At 38.0% G+C, this 24,043-nt stretch overlaps 1 protein-coding gene across 4 annotated transcripts in view; it reads left to right on the top strand.

Moving 5' to 3' along the window:
• The window catches only part of GPHN (gephyrin), a 551,792-nt gene that overhangs the window by 317,724 nt on the left and 210,025 nt on the right, over window positions 1–24,043 (top strand). For 2 of the 4 annotated variants that reach the window (XM_018054057.1, XM_018054055.1), the window contains exon 8: window positions 366–473. The exons of the other annotated variants lie outside the window; for them this stretch is intronic. In XM_018054057.1, the coding sequence (XP_017909546.1) occupies window positions 366–473 (108 nt within the window). The remainder of the gene's footprint in view (window positions 1–365; window positions 474–24,043) is intronic. 4 annotated transcript variants of the gene reach the window in all.

Below are 24,043 nucleotides of genomic sequence, written 5' to 3'. Positions count from 1 at the left end.
TCCATTCAGTGATCCATTAAGTCCTTACTTAGGGTAGTAAGTATTTAAGTTATGTGTGAGGTTTGTTTTATTTCATTTTGTTTTGTTTTTATGGAACTGATTGATGAAATAGGTACATTATTAAATCATCATATGTTTTCTTTCTTTTACTCTTAATTAAAAGAGTTAAAAGTACCATCAGTTTCAACCTTAAAAAAAGTGTATACCATCTGAATTCTAAGCTGATTTTGTCATTATACATTTGCGAATTTTGGGCATTTCAGTGTTCCATTTGTTTTCAACTTTTTTCCTTTCCAGTCATTTTGCTTGTATAGTCTCATGTTTTCCTGTCATTGTATTCATCGTTGTTATGTGTTGTGCATTAGAAGCATCCATTCTACACCAGTCCTGCTGTTATCATGGCACACGGTGAGCAGCCCATCCCTGGTCTCATCAGTTATTCCCATGATGCAACAGGCAGTGCAGAGGAACCGGTAAGACAAGAGGCTTTTGCATTAATGATTTTGCAAGCATACAGCCTACCTCCTGTCCTTAGAGGTAGGCTGTAACTTATTACAGAAGATGTGTTTTATTCTGAAGGACCTTCACTAGTGCTTTTTTGTTGAAAATATAAGTGCCACTGAGTATCTTCCATCAAGGAATTTAATAGTTTCTCCTGTACCTGAAGTACTCTACCATCATTAAGATTTTATAGTATGTGGCAATGAACTTTCATCACATGATTTCCAAGAAATTCATGACTCAGAAGTCTTTTTATTTAGTAATTTCATCACATACTTTTAAATATATTGCCTGCCTTAATTAAGATAATCCTGTAAGAAGATCACATTAAGTTTTAAAAATCTAAACAGATTGATCAAAATAATATTTAATTTATATCAATCTTGCTTTTTTCTTATGGTTTTGCATCTTTCTTTTCTGTAACTGTGTTTGCATTACAACCATTTAGAGAGTTGAGGGTTTGTACAAAGGCTGATATTACTAATCTTCAGATAGAAACTTTTAAGGATATGTATTACTTCTTTCCAGCTTTCCTGGTGGCTCAGACAGTAAAGATTCCGCCTTTAATGCAAGAGATCTCTGGGTCGGAAAGATCCCCTGGAGAAGGGAATGGCTACCCACTCCAGTATTCTTGCCTGAAGAATTCCATAGACAGAGGGACCTGGAGGGCTACAGTCCATGGGGTCACAAAGAGTCAGACTAATACTTTCACTTTTTTTTCATCACTTCTTTCAGTCATTAGCTGTGAATGGTACTTTGTGAAAAGTGTCAGGCTAGAAAAGATTAAACTGGTAAGTATAACCGAATAAGCAGTGACAATTTAGACCATGGCTTCCAAAAAAAAACACTCAGTCCCTGATATGAACATAAAGTAAGAAAAGTAATAAAGTATAATTTTGTTTATAATCCTTAGAAGAAAAATACCCAGCATTTCAGTGGAATGCAAGGAGGAAAAGTAGTATTGGTTATCTTTCGGTGGATAAGCTACCAAATGGTGACTTTAACCATCTATTGAACAAGCCACACCTGGTTAGAAACAAGCTTAGCCAAGTCAGAGGCCAAGTAGAAAAAGGAAATATTGGTTAATAAAATGATTAAGAATTTCAGTCAACAGCTGAATTCTCCAGCTATAGCTTTACTATAAATTATAAACATTCCAAAATATACCAAACTGTCTTTTGTGTTCTCATATTATAAAGCAACCATAGCAACTATAATAAGAATCCTGATTTTCAAACTGAAATATTTGGAAGTTTTCTATTCATAACCAAGCTTTCAAGTTGTCATATTCTGCGTGTTATGTTAATACATGAAAAATATTTGAATAACCAAAAAGATTTGAATAACTCTTCAATAGTTAGTTCCTAGTGATCTGAATACTTGCCATTGCCAAACCAACAGGTTGCTTTTTCAGGAAACGAAGAAGCTTGAGGAATGCCCCTGAAGCTTGTAGTGGTTATGTGTTAGTTGCCTCTCTAGCAGCCATTTGCAGTTCCCTCCTCCTAACACTTTACCGCATTCCCCATTTATGTGATTTGGACGAGATTGACTAACCCTCCAGCCTATGTATTTCACATAGCCACAGGTTTAATTCAAGAAACACATAATTAGGTCAATAAGAAAATCTGTTAGGTTTTATTGGCACTGCTAGGAACATAGACTCTCTGTTTTCTATTGAATATGAATGAGGACATATATAACTGTAAAAGAATTGCTATCTTGAACCATCAAAGTAATGCCTCCCAATAAATAAATAAATAAAGAAGCAATCCTAAGAAATGGAAGAGAAAGTGAGATCCTGAGTCCTGGTCACATTGTTTGACCATTTACTCAAGCCCTTATTGACTTCTCAGTTACCTGAGCCAATAGAGTACTTTAAAAATGTTAGAGATAGAGATGGGTCAACTGTGGTGTGCAACCAAAAAGCAGGTTAGCATATCTCAATATGTAGTGTCTAACCAAAGAGCTACCGACGGTATTTTTCAATTAGAACAAATAATTTCACAATTTGTATGGAAATACAAAAAACCTCGAATAGCCAAAGCAATCTTGAGAAAGAAGAATGGAACTGGAGGAATCAACCTGCCTGACTTCAGGCTCTACTACAAAGCCACAGTCATTAAGACAGTATGGTACTGGCACAAAGACAGAAATATAGATCAGTGGAACAAAATAAAAAGCCCAGAGATAAATCCACACACCTATGGACACCTTATCTTTGACAAAGGAGGCAAGAATATACAGATGATTAAAGACGAACAATCACTTTAACAAGTGGTGCTGGGAAACTGGTCAACCACTTGTAAAAGAATGAAACTAGATCACTTTCTAACAGCATACACAAAAATAAACTCAAAATGGATTAAACATCTAGACGTAAGACCAGAAACTATAAAACTCCTAGAGGAGAACATAGGCAAAACACTCTCCAACATAAATCACAGCAGGATCCTCTATGACCCACCTCCCAGAATACAGGAAATAGAAGCAAAAATAAACAAATGGGACCTAATTAAACTTAAAAGCTTCTGCACAACAAAGGAAACTATAAACAAGGTGAAAAGACAGCCTTCAGAATGGGAGAAAATAATAGCAAATGAAGCAACTGACAAACAACTAATCTCAAAAATATACAAGCAACTCCTGCAGCTCAATTCCAGAAAAATAAACGACCCAATCAAAAAATGCGCCAAAGAACTAAATAGACATTTCTCCAAAGAAGACATACAGATGGCTAACAAACACATAAAAAGATACTCAACATCACTTGTTATCAGAGAAATGCAAATCAAAACCACAATGAGGTACTATTTCACACCAATCAGAATGGCTGCAATCCAAAAGTGTACAAGCAATAAATGCTGGAGAGGGTGTGGAGAAAAGGGGACCCTCTTACATTGTTGGTGGGAATGCAAACTAGTACAGCCACTAAGGAGAACAGTGTGGACATTCCTTAAAAAACTGGAAATACAACTGCCTTATGACCCAGCAATCCCACTGCTGGGCATACACACCGAGGAAATGAGAATTGAAAGAGACACGTGTACCCCAATGTTTATCGCAGCACTGTTTATAATAGCCAGGACATGGAAGCAACCTAGATGTCCATCAGCGGATGAACAGATAAGAAAGCTGTGGTACATATACACAGTGGAGTATTACTCAGCCATGAAAAAGAATACATTTGAATCAGTTCTAATGAGGTGGATGAAACGGAGCTGATTATACAGAGTGAAGTAAGCCAGAAAGAAAAACACCAATGTAGTATACTAACGCATATATATGGAATTTAGAAAGATGGTAATGATAACCCTGTATGCGAGACAGCAAAAGAGACACAGATGTATAGAACAGTCTTTTGGACTCTGTGGGAGAGGGAGAGGGTGGGATGATTTGGGAGAATGGCATTGAAACATGTATAATATCATATGTGAAAGGAATCTCCAGTCCAGGTTCGATGCAGGATACTGGATGCTTGGGGCTGGTGCACTGGGATGACCCAGAGGGATGGTCCAGGGAGGGAGGAGGGAGGGGGTTTCAGAATGGGAAACACGTGTATACCTGTGGTGGATTCATGTTGATGTATGGCAAAACCAATACAATATTGTAAAGTAAATAGCCTCCAATTAAAATAAATAAATTTATATATTTTTTTTTAAGTGAAAAATTTTTCCACATAATAACTGAAAAATATAAAATAGGAATCCCTGAAGTTTCGTATTTGAGTAAGAAACCTCACTCAAGGGAATAGAGAGTAGGAGAGTGTGACACACAGGAGGTGTCTTGTCCCATCACTTAATGGCAAATAGATGGGGAAAATGTGGAAACAGTGACATATTTTCTTGAACTCTGGAATCACTGCAGATGGTGTCTGTGGCCATGCAGTTAAAAGATTCTGGTTTCCTTGGAAGGTAAGCCATGACAAACCTAGACAGTATATTTTTAATAAAAAGCAGAGACTTCACTTTGCTCACAAAGGTCTACATAGTCGAAGTTATGGTTTTTCCAGTAGTCATGTATGGATGTGAGAGTTGGACCATAAAGAAGGCTAAGCACTGAAGAATTGATGCTTTTGAACTATGGTGCTGAAGAAGACTTTTGGAATCCCTTGAACTACTTGGATATCAAACCAGTCAATCTTAAAGGGAATCAACCCTGAATATTTGTTGGAAGAACTGATGCTGAAGATGAAGCTCTGATACTTTGGCTACCTGATACAAAGAGTCGCCTTATTGGAAAAGACCCTGATGCTGGGCAAGATTGAGGGCAGGAGGAGAAGGGGACGACAGAGGATGGCATCATCAACACCTTGGACGTAAGTTTGAACAAACTCTGGGAGATAGTGAAGGACAGGGAAGCTTGGTGTGCTGCAATCCACAGGGTCACAAAGAGTCAGACATGACTCAGTGAGTGAACAACAACACCACACAGGAGGAAACAGGGATAAATAAATCTTGCCCCTCTGATTACTAAATAAGGGTAAAGGTCATTTCAATGAGACTGGATCCAAACGTGAAAAAATTACAGCTATACTTTGTATGCTTGCAATATGCTTCCACAACTCCAAACAGAGTGAGAGGCATTTAAGACAAAGAGGCAAGTGAGCCATGGAAATACATAATAAGAAATCTTATCCCACTGACAGAAATTAAATCTCCTGGAGAAGTCCCACATAATAATGGTGGTCCCCAAGATGCATTGATTACAAGAAAATCTGCTGCCTGCTATGAAAACAAAAAGAGTTGCTGATTTCCCATTGGGAAATAATGGGCTTCCCTGGTGGCGCAGATGATAAAAAATCTGCTTGCAACATGGGAAAACTAGGTTTCTATCCCTGGGTTGGGAAGATCCCCTGGAGGAGGGTATGGCAACCTACTCCAGTAGTCTCGCCTGGAGAATCTCCATAGACAGAGGTGCCTGGTGGGCTACAGTCCATGGGGTCACAAAGAGTCAGACACAACTGAGTGACTAAGCACAGCACACAGCATAGAGAAAACTATGTTCGATTGATAGGACCAATCAGGGAGAGTCTACTTCCCAGAGCATGTATTTGTAACTTAAGAGAGAAAATGCTGAGTTAGCAACCTACCAGTATTATTGATTTCAGTTCAGTTTAGTCACTCAGTCATGTCCGACTCTTTACAACCCCATGAATCGCAGCACGCCAGGCCTCCCTGTCCATCACCAACTCCTGGAGTTCACTCAGACTCACGTCCATCAAGTCAGTGATGCCATCCAGCCATCTCATCCTCGGTCGTCCCCTTCTCCTCCTGCCCCCAATCCCTCCCAGCATCAGAGTCTTTTCCAATGAGTCAGCTCGTCGCATGAGGTGGCCAAAGTACTGGAGTTTCAGCTTCAGTATCATTCCCTCCAAGGAAATCCCAGGGCTGATTTCCTTCAGAATGGACTGGTTAGATCTCTTTGCAGTCCAAGGGACTCTCAAGAGTCTTCTCCAGCACCACAGTTCAAAAGCATCAATTCTTCAGCACTCAGCTTTCTTCACAGTCCAACTCTCACATCCATACATGACCACAGGAAAAACCACGGCCTTGACTAGACGGACCTTAGTCGGCAAAGTAATGTCTCTGCTTTTGAATATGCTATCTAGGTTGGTCATAACTTTCCTTCCAAGGAGTAAGCAACTTTTAATTTTATGGCTGCAATCACCATCTGCAGTGGTTTTGGAGCCCCAAAAAATAGTCTGACACTGTTTCCACTGTTTCCCCATCTATTTCCCATGAAGTGATGGGACCAGCTGCCATGATCTTCGTTTTCTGAATGTTGAGCTTTAAGCCAACTTTTTCACTCTCCTCTTTCACTTTCATCAAGAAACTTTTTAGTTCCTCTTCACTTTCTGCCATAAGGGTGGTGTCATCTGCATATCTGAGGTTATTGATATTTCTCCTGACAATGTTTATTCCACCTTGTGCTTCTTCCAGCCCAGCGTTTCTCATGATGTACTCTGCATAGAAGTTAAATAAGTAGGGTGACAATATACAGCCTTGACATACTCCTTTTCCTATTTGGAACCAGTCTGTTGTTCCATGTCCAGTTCTAACTGTTGCTTCCTGACCTGCATATAGGTTTCTCAAGAGGCAGGTCAGGTGGCCTGGTATTCCTATCTCTTTCAGAATTTTCCACAGTTTATTGTGATCCACACAGTCAAAGGCTTTGGCATAGTCAATAAAGCAGAAATAGATGTTTTTCTGGAACTCTCTTGCTTTTTCCATGATCCAGCGGATGTTGGCAATTTGATCTCTGGTTCCTCTGCCTTTTCTAAAACTAGCTTGAACATCTGGAATTTCACAGTTCACATATTGCTGAAGCCTGGCTTAGAGAATTTTGAGCATTACTTTACTAGCGTGTGAGATGAGTGCAATTGTGGGGTAGTTTGAGCATTGTTTTGCATTGCCTTTCTTTGGGATTGGAATGAAAACTGACCTTTCCTCAGCCACTGCTGAGCTCTCCAAATTTGCTGGCATATTGAGAGCAGCACTTTCACAGCATCATCTTTCGGGATTTGAAATAGCTCCACTGGAATGCCATCACCTCCACTAGCTTTGTTCGTAGTGATGCTTTCTAAGGCCCACTTGACTTCACATTCCAGGATGTCTGGCTTTAGGTGAGTGATCACACCATCGTGATTATCTTGGTTATGAAGATCTTTTTTGTACAGTTCTTCTGTGTATTCTTGCCACCTTTTCTTAATATCTTCTGCTTCTGTTAGGTCCATACCATATCTGTCCTTTATCGAGCCCATCTTCCATTTAGGTGTTTTATTAACCACCACCACCACCCTTCTCCCACAAATAACCCGGAAAATAATTAGAGGCAAATAAAGCAGAGAATCTGAAGAAATTGGAACCCTGCTGGAGGGAGTATAAAATGGTGCCACCACAGTGAAAAACACCTTTGTGGTCCTAAAAGTTAAACATGTGATGCAGCAGTCTACCACTCTTTCTATACCCAAAAGAATTGAAAGCAAGCACTCCTGTTTATAGCAGCTGTACTCATAATGGCCAAAAAATGGAAATAGCCCAAATATTTATTAGCAAATAAATGAATAAACAAAATATTATGTACATATAATAGAAATATTATTCAACCATAGAAGAAATGAAGTTCTGATACATGCTGCAGCATGGATGAAACTTGAAAACATTATGCTGAATTTAATAAGCCGAAATAAAAGGGAACGTATTATATAAGTTCACTTACTTGAGGTACTCAGATTAGTCAAATTCATAGAGACAGAAAATAAGATAGATGAAAACAGGGAGTGGGGAGTTACTATTTAAAACTTAGGAAATTTCCTTTTGGGATGATGGAAGTGGTGGATAGTGGTGATGTTTGCATTACATTGTGTGTGTGTTTAATGCCATTTCATTGTACACTGATTAAAGTGGTAAATTTTGTTATATATATTTCACCACAATAAAAAGTTTTATTATTAATAATTGATGTCCCCTAATTCTTATTTTAAAATTATCCATATTTCTAATGATTATCCATTAATTAATTAATATCAACCCAAAGTTTAAGTTACTTAAAGATCGTGGAAATTATATTCAAGCTGACATGTAATTTAGGAGTAATTTAAGCTTGTTCAGTCAGTAAACCTCTATGCGTTTAGAGAAAGCAGCCCACGCAAAACAAAATATATACTTATATTTAACATATAAAAAATTTCAGGACAGTCTTTATAATTATTTAAGCTTATCACATTTGCCAAAGATTTACCCTAATTATATGAACTTGGATTTTTAAAATACTTACAAATTACTTTCTATTGATTTTTTTAAGTCTAGCATATTTGAAGTATTGAAAATTCAGTTTCTTTATTTTGGAAATACTAAGGATAATTCCCCTTCATGGATCACAGCCTTGTCATGGTGAAGGAGCTTGCATAATTCAGTGAAGCCATGAGCCATGCTGTGCAGGGCCACCCAAGACAGACGGGTCATAGTGAAGAGTTCTGACAAAATGTGGTCCCCTGGAGGAGGGAAATGGCAACCCACTCCAGTATCCTGGCCACGAGAATTCCATGAACTGTATGAAAAGGCAAAAAGATGTGACACCGGAAGGTGAGCCCCCTAGGTTGAAAGGTGTCCAATATGCTACTGAGGAAGAGTGGAGGGCAACTACTCAGCTCCAGAAAGAATGAAGCAGCTGGGCCAAAGCAGAAATAACTCTCAGTTGTGGATGTGTCTGCTGGTGAAAGTAAAATCTGATGCCATAAAGAGCAACATTGCATAGGAACCTGGAATGTAAGGTCCGTTAAGGTAAATTCGACATGGCAGTATATTGTACTTCCCTAGTGAAAAAGGGTCACTTGGAGAAAAATTTTTACATTACTCTCATTTTTTTTACAACTTAGATTTGTAAAATATCTAAAAGACTGAAGAGTACAGATAATTCAAAACGGTCTACAAGGGAAGTCGCTCAGTCGTGTCCAACTCTTAGCGACCCCATGGACTGCAGCCTACCAGGCTCCTCCGTCCATGGGATTTTCCAGGCAAGAGTACTGGAGTGGGGTGCCATTGCCTTCTCCGACAACACAAGACACCTCATAATATTTTTGCCCACTTCAGAGTCTTTCACAATTTTTGCTGGCATATGAAAGGAATTCAGTAATGCGTAGATGTTTACAGAATTGAATTAAAATTTCTGTTCAAGATGTCCATGGGCTTAGTGTGCTTTTTTATACTTATTTGTTTTTATTCATACGGATGCCACATAGTGGGATTTTTTAGAAGATTATGTCATCTTTAGTAATAAATGTTTGAGTTTCTCAAAATTTGAATTGAAAAAACCAAAAACTTTTATATTCCTACTATAGATGTCAATTTTCCACAGTTTATTGTGATCCACACAGTCAAAGGCTTTGGCATAGTCAATAAAGCAGAAATAGATGTTTTTCTGGAACTCTCTTGCTTTTTCCATGATCCAGCGGATGTTGGCAATTTGATCTTTGGTTCCTCTGCCTTTTCTAAAACCAGCTTGAACATCAGGAGGTTCACGGTTCACATATTGTGGAAGCCTGGCTTGGAGAATTTTGAGCATTACTTTACTAGCGTGTGAGATGAGTGCAATTGTGCGGTAGTTTGAGCATTCCTTGGCATGCCTTTCTTTGGAATTGGAATGAAAACTGACCTTTTCCAATCCTGTGGCCACTGCTGAGTTTTCCAAATTTGCTGGCATATGTGCAGCACTTTCACAGCATCATCTTTCAGGATTTGAAATAGCTCAACTGGAATGCCATCACCTCCACTAGCTTTGTTCGTAGTGGTGCTTTCTAAGGCCCACTTGACTTCACATTCCAGGATGTCTGGCTCTAGATGAGTGATCACACCATCGTGATTATCCGAGTCGTGAAGGTATTTTTTGTACTTTTGAACTATAGTGTTGGAGAAGACTCTTGAGAGTCCCTTGGACTTCAAGGAGATCCAACCAGTCCATTCTGAAAGAGATCAGCCCTTGGATTTCTTTGGAAAGAATGACGCTAAAGCTGAAACTCCAGTACTTTGGCCACCTCATGCGAAGAGTTGACTCATTGGAAAAGACTCTGATGCTGGGAGGGGTTGGGGGCAGGAGAAGGGGATGACAGAGGATGAGATGGTTGGATGGCATCACTGACTCGATGGACGTGAGTCTGAGTGAACTCTGGGAGTTGGTGATAGACAGGGCGGCCTGGCATGCTGCAATTCCTGGCGTCACAAAGAGTCAGACACGACTGAGTGACTGAACTGAACTGAACTGATAGATGTCAATATAGGGATTGATTTATTAGGATGCCAATTGTTTTTTTCCTAACATTGACCATTGAGTAACATTGTGGACTGGTTGTGTATATATTTGTTATAAACTTGTAGTGATCATTACTTGGGTAAAAAATGTATGTTCTTACAGTTTTTCAAAAAGATTGCTATTATCAATAAGGTAAGTAGGAAGTTATATTAAAAAAAAGTTCATAGACTTTTTCAAACCTGGGAAATAGTATGCACTGTGCTTTAACAGCTAGAGCCTTGGCATTAGATAGTTTCTGTTCTGCTAGATTCTACATGATCTGTTTCTAGGTCCTTTTGTTACCATTTCTCTCCCTCTCCCCATTGCTCACTAAGATTACATCCAGCTTTGTCTTGGCTCTGGGAACATGCTGTTACCACTACCGAGAAGCTCTTAACCCCACTCTTTGCCTGGCTAACTTCTGTGTATCTTTCTGTTCCAGTTTCAGTGTCTCATTAATCACAGAAAGACTTTGCTGATCTGCCTTCTCCAATCTAAATTTTTCTCGTTATTCTCTCTCATAATACCTTGTTATTTTCCTTTATAATACTTACCACAATTTACAACTATATATTATTCATGTGTTTGATTTCTATGGGACTTCCCTAGTGGCTCAGATGATAAAGAATCCACCTGCAATGCAGGAAACCTGGGTTCAGTCCCTAGGTTGAGAAGATCCACTGGAGAAGGAAATAGCAACCCACTCCAGTATTCTTGCAGCTGCAGTCCATGGGGTCACAAAGAGTTGAACATGACTGAGCGACTAACACTTTCACTTTGATTTCTGTATATGTTATCTGTAACATCCATGAGACAAGGATCACATTTTTTAGTTTATATGATTAATCCTGGAGGAAATCAGTCCTGAACATTCATTGGAAGGACTGATACTGAAGCTGAAACTCCCATACTTTGGCCACCTGATGCGAAGAACTGACTCATTTGAAAAGACCCTGAATAATTGAAGGCAGGAGGAGAAGGGGATGACAGAGCATGAGATTTGGATGGCATCACTGACTCAATGGACATGAGTTTGAATAAGCTCCAGGAGTTGGTGATGGACAGGGAACCCTGGCTTGCTGCAGTCCATGGCGTTGCAAAGAGTCGGACATGGCTGAGCAACTGAACTGAACCAACATCTGGCGCAGTTTGACTCATAGTATATACCCTGTATGAATATTTGTTAACTATATTTTATGAAATAATGTGAAATATTATCCAACTAATTTCATAAGACATATTAAAAATATATATATATTTAGCATTCTCCATGATTTATAGGAACTTTTCCATGATATAAACAAATAATCAGCGTATTCTTTCCCTATACTAAACAAATATATTAAGCAGCTGTAGTAATAATAACAGACAGCTTTTAAATGCTGATTATGTAGCAGACACTTTTCTAAGAGTTTTAGACAAATACACAATCGGAAATTGATACTGGAATACATCAGCAAGGTTATATATTTTTATTTTCCTGGAAGGCAAATTTATATGAAATAGCATGTTATAATAAAAACTCTGATTAAGACCATTAAGAACATCAAAAATCCTAAATAATTTTAGTAGGTGTAAGTAATTGTTAAGAAACAAACTCATGAATATTTAAAAACATCTATTCTAGTCATACTTCATAAGGTCTCTGTCTAGACAAAATCATAAAATGTGGCTTTTCTTTAAAAATATGAATCATAAATTCTTGTGGGTTTTTTTATACCATTGATTTTAATCAAAATCCAGGTCTTCACATATATTATTGTTGAATTTCATTTTGCTACATTTAACTGATCAATCCACCCCAAGGAGACTTTTTCAAAATCTGTATGACATCTTATATTTTATGCAAATAATGCAAATACATTAATCATGTTGTCATTCAAGTCACTTACAGAACTTTTTTTAGGATAGGCTGTTTCACATGCTAGTTCAGTTCAGTTCAGTTCAGTTGCTCAGTCGTGTCCAACTCTTTGCAACCCCATGAATCACAGCATGCCAGGCCTCCCTGTCCATCACCAACTCCCGGAGTTCACTCAGACTCACGTCCATCGAGTCGGTGATGTTCCTCTGTCGTCCCCTTCTCCTCCTGCCCCCAATCCCTCCCAGCAGCAGAGTCTTTTCCAATGAGTCAACTCTTCGCATGAGGTGGCCAAAGTACTGGAATTTAAGCTTTAGCATCATTCCTTCCAAAGAACACCCAGGGCTGATTTCCTTCAGAATGGACTGGTTGGATCTCCTTGCAGTCCAAGGGACTCTCAAGAGTCTTCTCCAGCACCACAGTTCAAAAGCATCAATTCTTCGGCAATCAGCTTTCGTCACAGTCCAACTCTCATATCCATACCTGACAACTGGAAAAACCATAGCCTTGACTAGACGGACCTTTGTTGGTGAAGTAATGCCTCTGCTTTTGAATATGCTATCAGGTTGCTCATAACTTTCCTTCAAAGGAGTAAGCGTCTTTTAATTTCATGGCTGCAGTCACCATCTGCAGTGATTTTGGAGCCCCCAAAAATAAAGTCTGACACTGTTTCCCCATCTATTTCCCATGAAGTGATGGGACCAGATGCCATGATCTTAGTTTTCTGAATGTTGAGTTTTAAGCCAACTTTTTCACTGTCCTCTTTCACTTTCATCAAGAGGCTTTTTAGCTCCTCTTCACTTTCTGCCATAAGGATGGTGTCATCTGCGTATCTGAGGTTATTGATATTTCTCCCAGCAGTCTTGATTCCAGCTTGTGCTTCTTCCAGTCCAGCGTTTCTCATGATGTACTCTGTATATACTATGTACATGCTATTTAGGATAGGCTATTTCACATGCTATCAGAAAGCCTATTGGTTAATTGCTTAACCAGCTGACATATTTCTCTTACAGCCCATCAAAAGCCACTTTGTCTGTCTTGTTCCAAGAACTTTTGGAATTCTTGTCAAATATATGGCTTGTCAGATACCTTACAGAACTCAAGATACTCTGGTTTGATAGTTTTATTCTTTAGTAAAATTTTCATAGTGCTTAATCATAGAACTTTAATTGGTATTCTGACCAGTATTAGAAGCTCTGGAAAGACATGTGATATATATATATATATATATATATATTTTTTTTTTTTTTTCTGAAAGAACCCGTTTAGGCATTCATATGTAATCTATTTTTATTATTAGTTCAGATCCTGTACTGTACACTTGGACGTATAATAGGATTTTTAAGAGGGTTCAGCCTACCTTAAATATCTCTAAACAGAGACATAACTAGGAAAGGTTTTATATGAGATAGCTAACCACCAGGCTAGACAAGGACATCAAAAGCTTCACCATGGAGACTGGCAAATTGTTGCTATGAAAGCCATATTTCTTTATATATGGCTGTTTTGGGAGACTCACTTCAATTATTATAAGTTTGATCACTAGCTACCCAAAATTTACTCCAGATAACAGGTCTTCTATTTTATTCGTCTTGCAACTTTTCTGTTAGTTTAAATATTTTTTCAAAATAAAGGTATTAGGTGATATAAACAGTGATTGGAAGGGAAAATGTCTGCTCACTTAAGAATTTCTCTAGCATCAAGATACAAAGTTGTGCATTTGTTGATATTCTTACTAGCAATTCAAAAGAGTTTAAAAGGAAATGATATTTTGGCTAGGTACTCTAATTTTGATAATATAATTCTCCATTTCATTTTTTAGAAGTGTTTGCTCAATCAGTGAAAACAGCTTTAGAACAGAATACCTACACAACTAGAAATAATCAGACCCTAAGAAAATAAGTATTCCAATTATAATTTCCCTTCATGAGGAGAATTCTATTGTTTAGTAGTTCACAGTTGAAATTACAGTATATATCTACACAGGATTTGATAGCAACTGAAGCAAATTGCTTTCCCTATGTTCTCAGTTGCATAGATAATAGAAATATAGATGAGTGCTCTTAAAAGTAGGAATGTTATTTCTTTTGGTAGTTATTTGACATTTCTCTTTATTTGTGCTGACTTACCCATTACAAATTTCACTACTTTAGCAAGGTTTTCATTCATCTCTTACTGATTCCTTTTTTTTTTTTTAATTTTACCTGGAAGATAGTTGCTTTACAATGCTGTGTTGGTTTCTGCCACACGTCAACTTGAATAAGGCATAGGTAGATATACCCCTCCCCTTGAAACTCCCTCTCGCCTCCCATCCCGTCCTACCCTCCTACGTTGTCACAGAGCACCTGCTTTGACCTCCCTATATCATACTGAAAATTTCCGCTGGCTACCTATTTTACATATGATAATTTCTATGTTTCCATGCTACTCTCAGTTTGTCCTACCCTCTCCTTCCCCTACTGTGTCCATAAGTCTGTCCTCTATGTCTGCTTCTCCATTGCTGCCCTGCTGATAGGTTCATCAGTACCATCTTTCTAGATTCCATCTACTGCCAAGTCACTTCAGTTGTGTCCGACTCTGTGTGACCCCATAGACAGCAGCTCACCAGGCTCCGCCGTCCCTGGGATTCTCCAGCAAGAACACTGGAGTGGGTTGCCATTTCCTTCTCCAGTGCACGAAAGTGAAAAGTGAAAGTGAAGTCGCTCAGTCATATCCGACTCTTCGCAACCCCATGGACTGCAGCCTACCAGGCTCCTCCATCCATGGGATTTTCCAGGCAAGAGTACTGGAGTGGGGTGCCATTGCCTTCTCCGTGATTCCATATATACGGATTTATATATGATATTTGTTTTACTCTTTCTGACTTGCTTCACTCGTATAATAGGCTCTAGGTTCATCCACCTCATTAGGATTGACTCAAATGTGTTCTTTCTATGGCTGAGTAATATGCTATTGGGTATGTGTGTGTGTGTGTGTGTGTATATGTATATGTATATGTATATATATATATATATATATATCACAACTTCTTTATCCATTCATCTGTTGATGGACATCTAGGTTGCTTCCATGTCCTAGCTGTTGTAAATAGTGCTGCCACAAACATTGGAGTACATGCGCCTCTTTCAGTTTTGGTTTTCATGAGATATGTGCCCAGTAGTGAAATTTTGGGGTCATATGGTAATTCTTTTGCTAGTTTTTTAAGAATTCTCCATACCATTCTCTATTGTGGCTGTAACAATTGCAATTTTTAGAGCTTGACTTTTTTTTTAATCTTCGCATTTCCCCTATTCTCTCTTGCTTACTATATTAATAAGATCGCCAAGGCTAAACAGTCCTTTCTGCTTAAACTGTTTTTCTGAGTTAATGTTTTAGTCTATTCCTTCTATCTCAAGAGAGCCTATAATTCTGTTATTGGCTTCTTCAACTTCTTTATTATCAAAGAAAAAATTATTCACTATCAATTCTGTACAAGACATTATGCTCCTTTTTTTGAGTTCTCCCTAGCTGTTGAGCATATTTACCACTTCTTAATTTTTGAAACATCCCTCCCAGAATTTTCATTACTAAAACTTTTTTACTGTACAGTAATACATGAGTACATTCTTTTTATTAAAACATACAGATGAAATATAGGTAAGATTAGCATCCACCTCAATCATCCTCTCATCTCATTCTCATTTGCATTCACACACCCCCAGAAGTAAATGCTTTTTAGTAAATTAGAGGGATATCCTTTAAAACTTTATTATCTTTTTCTGTACAAAGGTAGTAAATAAAATCCTAACAGTTTGTATGTGGTATGTGTATGTGTGTATTTAATTAAGAGGACAGAGAAAAGTGACAAGCTATTTCTAAAATTTATACAGAACAGAAAGTGCAAAGGATCAAAAATAACCAAGATCCTCTTTGAATAAAAAGAATAAAGTGAGAAGATCTGCTCTATAAATAGCAAGACTTAAAATGATATAAAGTAGTACATTGCTGGTGCAAGAATTAACACTTTGATCAATGAAACAGAAGAGAAGCCTGAAAAATACCAACAACTTGGTATACAACAGAATTTGTACCACACATTAATGAAGAAGCTCTTTTTTCAAAAAATGATGCTGGGACCACACGCTGTCCTTATGGGGAAAAAAAAAGTGAAATTGATCTCTTATCCCATACAATATCCAAGAATCAATTCTAATTTTTTCAGAGACCTAAATATGAAAGGCAGAACTGTAAAGCTTTCATAGATTTATATAGGACAAAATCTTCATTGTAACGGATCAGAGACTTCCCAGGTGGCGCTAGTGGTAAAGAATGAAAATCGCCCAGTCGTGTCTGACTCTTTGTTTTTTTTTTGTTTTTTTGTTTTTTTTTTTTTTTTTTTTTTTATTCTTCATGCGTCCACATGACCCCCCCCCCCCCCCCCCCCCCCCCCCCCCCCCAGCGCCCCTACCAGACATGACACAATCACTGCAGTCGTGTCTGACTCTTTGAGAGTCCATGGAATTCTCAAGGCCAGAATATTGGAGTGGGTAGCCTTTTCCTTCTCCAGGGGGTCTTCCCAACACAGGGATCGAACCCAGGTCTCCCACATTGTAGGCCGATTCTTTACCAGCTGAGCCACAAGGGAAGCCCTGCCTACAAATATAGGAGACATAAGAGATGCAGGTTTGATCCTTGGGTTGGGAAGATCTCCTGAAGAAGGAAATGGCAAGCCACTCTAGTATTCTTGCCTGGGAAATCCCATGGACAGAGGAGCCCAGCAGGCTACAGGCCTTAGGGCTGCAAAGAGTCAGATACAACTGAAGTGATTTAGCTTAGCGATAGATTAGGGAAGGATTTCTTTTTCAGTATAATTGAAGTAAGATTCACCATTTTTAGGTGTACAGTTCAATGGCTTTTAGTACATTTACAATGTGTGCAAGCATCACTGCTATCTAACTCCAGAATATTTTATCACCCTTCAAAAATACCACACCCAGTAAGTAGTCACTACCCATACCCATACCTCTCATCCCCTGTCAGCCACTAATTTGCGTACTGGGTATGTATTTGCCCACTCTGAACATTACACGTGAGTGGAATCATGCAATATGTGACTGTTCATATCTAGCTGCTTTCACTTCACATCATGTTTTTAAGGTTCATCTCTGTTGTAGCAGTATCAGTACTCTGCTTTTATAGCTGTAAAATATTCCGTTGTATAAGTATACCACATGTTGTTTAGCCATTGATGAGCTGATAAACATTTTAGTTGTTTCCACTTTTTTGTTATTAAAATAATGCTAATATCAACATCTGTGTACAAGCATTTGTTTGAAAATCAAGTTTTAATGCTTTTGGTTATACACCTTGAATAGAATTGTTGAATCATATGGTAATTCTATGTTTAACTTTGTGAGGAACCATCAAATTGTTTTTCACAGAGTTGCAACATTTTACAAATTTCTCCACATATTCAACAACATTTTTTATTTTCCTTTTTTAAACAGATCAGGGCCATTGAGTGGGTGTTAAGTATCTCATTGTGGTTTTGATTTGTATTTCCCTAATTACTAATGATAATGAACATCTTTTCATGTTCCTTGTTGGCGTTTCTATATCTTCTTCAGAGACATGTCTATTCAAGTTGTTTTACTCATTTCTTTAAATGAGGTATTTTATTAATGAGTTATATTTTGTTGTTCCATTGTAATTATTCTTTGTATATTCTGTATACTAAACTATTGTCAGATAGATAGTTTGCAAATATTTTCTCCCATTCTATTGATTGTCTTTTCAACCTTTTGTGATAATGTCCTGTGATGTACGAAACTTTTTGTTTTGATGATGTCCAATTTGCCTAAATTTTCCTTTGTCTCTGCGCTTTTGGTATCATATCTAAGAATCAATTACCAAATCCAAAGTAAAGGACATTTATCCCTCTGTTTTCTTCTGAGAATTTTATCACTTTTAGCTCTTACATTTAGGTCTTTGATCCATTTTGAGATACTTTTTTATATAGTGTGAGGAAAGAGTAGAACTTCTTTATAAATGTGGATATCTAGTTGTTCTGGCAGAATTTGTTGAAAAGATTATTCTATTATCTTAGCACTTTTGTCAAAAATTGGTCAACTATAAAAGTATAAACGATTTATTTCGTTACTTCCAGTTGTATCCCATTGATCTGTGTGTCTGTCCTTACGGCAGCATTGCACTGTTTTGATTACTGCACCTTTGAAGTAAGTTTTGAAATGGAAAAGTATGAGTTTTCCAACTTTATTTTTCAAGATTGTTTTCGCTATGTGGAGTCCATTGGGATTCCATATGAGTTTTAGATGGGCTTTTCTAGTTCTGCAGAAAATTCTGTTTGAATTTGATAGAGGTTGTATTGAATTTATAATTCCCTCTGGATAGTGTTGCCATTTTAATATATGTCTTTCCATTTATTTATGTCTTCTTATGTTTGGTAAGATTTGGTGTATAATTCTTGCACCACCTTGGTCAAGTTTATTCCTTATTGTGTTATCCTTTTTGATTCTGTTGTAGATGGAACTGCTTTCTTAATTTTCTTTTTGAAATTTTCACCATTAGTGCTAATACAACTGATTCTGGTGTGTTCCTCGTGTATCCTACAACGTTGCTGAATTTATTACTTCAAATATATCTTTCTGTGGAAAAACTATACATACAAAATACATATATATACACACATCTATATGTGTATATATATTTATATAGTGGTATCACTGACTCAACGGACATGAGTTTGAGTAAGCTCTGGAAATTGGTGATGGACAGGGAAGCCTGGCATGCTGCAGTCCATTGGGTTGCAAAGAGTCAGACGTGACTGACTGACTGAACTGAACTGATTAGTAGAGATTATCTTACTTCTTCCTTTCGAATTCAGGTGCCTTTTATTTCTTTTTCTTACATGATTTCCCTAGCTAGAACTTCTAGTAATGTTGAAAAGAAGTGATGAGTGCAGACATCCTTGAGCTTGATGTTAAAGGAAACTTTCAGTGTTTCATTAAGTAGGATATTAGCTATGGGGTTTTCAAAGAGGCTATTTATGAGGTTTGGAAAGTTATTCCTTGTTTTCTGAGTATCTTTATCATGAAAAAGTGTTCTATTTTGTCAAAGGCTTTTTCTATATTATTTGGAATTTTGGATCATTTGGATTTTTTTTGTTTTATTAATGTTTTGTATTATAAATTGTTATATTACACATAGATTATTATGTGTAATCTATGGGTCACCACTAGATTCATGGAATAAATCCCACTTGGTCATAGTGTATAATACTTTTAATCTGCTGTTAGATTCAGTTTAATAATATTTTATTTAGACTGTTTGCCAAACATCTATATTCACAAAGGATAGTTAGTTCAGTCGCTCAGTCATGTCTGACTCTTTGCAACCCCATGGACTATGGCATGCCAGGCTTCCCTGTCCATTGGATATGGCTTGTAATACTCTTTTCCTGTGTCATCTTTATTTGTCTTTGGTATCAGGGCAAACTGACCACATAATACAAAACCTTTCCTTCTCTTTTATAGGCGAGTTTGTGAAGGATTTATGTTAACTCTTCTTTAAATATTTGATAAAATTTTTAGTGAAGCCAACTGGGGGCCTCTGAGTGTCTTGGAGGTGTTCAGTTCAGTACAGTCACTCAGTCATGTCCGACTCTTTGCGACCCCATGAAATGCAACACGCCAGGCCTCCCTGTCCATCACCAACTCCTGGAGCTCCCCAGACTCACGTTCATCGAGTCAGTGATGCCATCCAGCCATCTCATCCTCGGTCGTCCCCTTCTCCTCCTGCCCCCAATCCCTCCCAGCAGCAGAGTCTTTTCCAATGAGTCAACTCTTCGCATGAGGTGGCCAAAGTACTAGAGTTTCAGCTTTAACGTCATTCCTTCCAAAGAAATCCCAGGGCTGATCTCCTTCAGAATGGACTGGTTGGATCTCCTTGCAGTCCAAGGGACTCTCAAGAGTCTTCTCCAACACCACAGTTCAAAAGCATCAATTCTTCGGTGCTCAACTTTCTTCACAGTGTAGATTCATGTATTTCATCAAATTTGAAAGTTTTAAACAACATTTTTAAAATATTTTCTCTGCCACTTTCTCTCTTCTCCATAGGATTCCCATTATGCATACCTTGGTAGACTTGTTCGTGTCCCATAGGTTTCTTAAACCTTGTTCATTTTTCTTTATTCTTTATTTCTACTCTTCAGTTCACTGACTTTTTTCTTCTGCTTCCTCAAATCTGATACTGAATCCCTCTAGTGAATTTTTTATTTTAGTTATACTTTTCAACTTTAGAATTTCTATTTGGTTTCTTTTTATGATTTCTACCTCTTTATTGATATTGCCTATTGGTTATATATCATCACCATGCTTTCTTTTGTTCTTTTCCAGGTTGCTTTTAGCTCTTTGAATATATTTTAAATACTTAATTTAAAAGTTTGCCTCGTTAGCCTAGTGTCTACAGTTTCTCAAGGACAGTTTCTGTTTTTTCTTCTTCTTTTTTGCTATACATAGGTCATAATTCCTTGTTTCTATGCATACCTTATTTTTTGTTGTTGAAAACCGAGCTCTGTGAATATTATTAGTAGCAACTCTGAAAATCAAATTCTCTTTCCTCCCCAGGGTATGTTATTGTTACCTGTTAAAATTGTTGTTGTTTGTTGATTAACTTACCTGAACTACTTTTGTCAAGTCTGTTATTCTTTGTTGTGTGTGACCACTAAAGTCTCTTTTCTATTAGCTTCATGGTCAGCTAGTGATTTTACATAATTTCCTAAATGCCCAGAAAATATATATATACAGAAAAGGAAAATCTCCCATTCTTTGCAGATGAGCTCTCTGTATATATTTTAGCACACCTTCAACACTCAGCTAGGCAGTTTACTACTCTGACTAATCTTCACTTCCTGCTCGGGCAAAATCGTTAGCTCAGCAAGAGTTGTAATCATCTAAGGATATACCTGGCCTTGGGCATAATCGTGACTTCCTGGATACTCAGGAATATCTGTGAACTTTTCAAAGTGCATTACATGGCCTTCCCTCCCAGGTGTTTTAGGTATTATTCTGTTATTTCTTTCACATTTTTTCCTTTACCCAGACAGCAGTGACTAATATATTTGGCATTAATTTTTTGGTTAACCTCCCCTCCTTATTGCAAAATTCAGACTTGAATTGAAGAAAGGGGAAACCAGTAGGCCATTCAGATATCACCTAAATCAAATCCCTTACAATTATACAGAGGAAGTGACAAATAGATTAAAGGGATTAGATCTGATAGAACTCTGGACGGAGGTTCGTAATATTGTACAGGAAACCGTGATCAAAACCATCCCCAAGAAAAAGAAATGCAAAAAGGCAAAATGGTTGTCTGAGGAAGCCTTACAAATAGCTGAGAAAAGAAGAGAAACGAAGGCAAAGGAGAAAAGGAAGGATATATCCATCTGAATGCAGAGTTCCAAAGAATAGCAAGGGGAGAAAAGAAAGCCTTCCTAAGTGATCAATGCAAAGAAACAGAGGAAAACAATTGAAAGGGAAAGAGATACCAAGGGAACATTTCATGGAAAGATGGGCACAGTAAAGGACAGAAATAGTATGGACCTAACAGAACAGAAGATATTAAGAAGAGGTGGCAGGAATACACAGAAGAACTATACAAAAAATATCTTAATTACTCACATAACCACAATGGTGTGATCACTCACCTAGAGCCAGCCATCCTAGAGTCCAAAGTCAAGTGGGCCTTAGGAAACATCACTATGAACAAAGCTAGTGGAGGTGAAGGAATTCCAGTTGAGCCATTTCAAATCCTAAAAGACGATGCTGTGAGGGTGCTGCATCCAATATGCCAGCAAATTTGGAAAACTCAGCAGTGGCCACAAGACTGGTAAAAGGTCAGTTTCATGAAAATCCCAAGGAAAGGTCATGCCAAAGAATGTTCAAACTACCACACAATTGCACTTATTTCACACGCTAGCCAAGTAATGCTCAAAATTCTCCAAGCTAGGCTCGAATAGTTCTTGAACTGAGAACTTCCAGATGTTCAAGGTAGATTTAGAAAAGGCAGCGGAACCAGAGATCAAATTGCCAACATCCACTGGATCCTAGAAAAAGCAAGAGAGTTCCAGAAAAACATCTGCTTCTGTTTCATTGACTTTGTGAATGAAAGTTTTTGACTTTGTGAATCAAAATAAACTATGGAAAATTCTTAAGAGAGATGGAAGTACCAGACTACCTTACCTGCCCCCAAAACCTGTATGCAGATCAAGAAGCAACAGTTAAAATCAGACATGGAACTATAGACTGGTTCCAAATTGGGAAAAGAGTTTGTCAAGGCTGTATATTGTCACCCTGCTTATTTAACTTCTTTGAAGATTACATCATGCGAAATGCCAGGCTGGATGAAGCATAACCTGGGATCAAAATTGCTGGGTGAAATATCAGTAACCTCAGATATGCAGATAACCCTTATGGCAGAAAGCAAAGAGGAGCTAAAGAGCCTCTTGATGAAGGTGAAAGAGGAGAGTGAAAAGGCTGGCCTAAAACTCGACATTCAAAAAACGAAGACCATGGCATCCGGTCCCACTATTTCATGGCAAATAGTTGGGGAAGCAATGGAAACAGTGAGAGACTTTATTTTGTTGGGCTCCAAAATCACTGCAGAGGGTGACTGCAGCTATGAAATTAAAAGACGCTTGCTCCTTGGAAGAAAAGACCTAGACAGCATATTAAAAAGCAGAGAGATTACTTTGCTAACAATGTTCCATCTAATCAAAGCTATGGTTTTTCCAGTAGTCATGACTAAATGTGAGAGCTGGATCATAAAAAAGGCTGAGCATCAAAGAATTGATGCTTTTGAACTGTGGCATTGGAGAAGACTCTTGAGAGACCCTTGGCCTGCCAGGAGATTAAACCAGTCAATCCTAAAGGAACTCAGTCCTGAATATTCATTGGAAGGACTGATGCTGAAGCTGAAGCTGCAATACTTTGGCCACCTGATGCAAAGAGCCAACTCATTAGAAAAGACCTTGATACTGGGAAAGGTTGAAGGCAGGAGGAGAAGAGGACGACAGAGGACAAGATGATTGGATGGCATCACCAACTCAATGGACATGAGTTTGAGCAAGCTCCCGGAGATGGTGATGGCCAGGGAAGCCTGGTATGCTGCAGTCCATGGGGCTGCAAATAGTTGGACACAACTGAGCAACTGAACAGCATCAAGAACTCCTCCAGTAGCTGCCTGAGCCATTTGGGAGTTCCAAAATAGGGGAAATAAAGGCAGGTCTTTGAGAATATCCTTCAGTGAGCCACCAGAAATGTTGAAACAAACAACCCTCACTCTTGAGAACAAGGTTTGTTTCCCCTTCAGTACCCAGAACCTTCACCAGAGTCATGGACTCTGTCATCTTCACAGCCGTCACTGAGCTATGTACTAGGGGTCATTTTGGAGTTTTGTGAGTTTTTTTTTTTTTCATTAGGCATTCACTTGGCTGCTGTAAACTTGATTAGTTTATAGATTTCTGATAAAGTTGATTCTGACCGTTTTTGTTAGTTTATTCACTTGTTTCATAAGGGATGGGCTGTTGACATTACCTACTCCACCTTTCTACTGAGGTCACTCAGGAAGTTTTCCTTTTAGGATACAAAATTCACTAACTATAAAGGAAAATACTGATTTTTTTTTAACTATCTAATCAATAACCTCAGATATGCAGATGACACTACCCTTATGGCAGAAAGTGAAGAGGAACTAAAAAACCTCCTGATGAAAGTCAAAGAGGAGAGTGAAAAAGTTGGCTTAAAACTCAACATTCAGAAAACTGATATCATGACATCCGGTCCCATGACTTCATGGGAAATAGATGGGGAAACCGTGCAAACAGTGTCAGACTTTATTTTG

This window comes from Capra hircus, chromosome 10 (genome assembly GCF_001704415.2).
Source record: "Capra hircus breed San Clemente chromosome 10, ASM170441v1, whole genome shotgun sequence".
NCBI lineage: Eukaryota > Metazoa > Chordata > Mammalia > Artiodactyla > Bovidae > Capra > Capra hircus.
The sequence above is the reverse complement of the archived record's forward strand: the minus strand, read 5'-3'. Positions and strand labels throughout refer to the sequence as shown.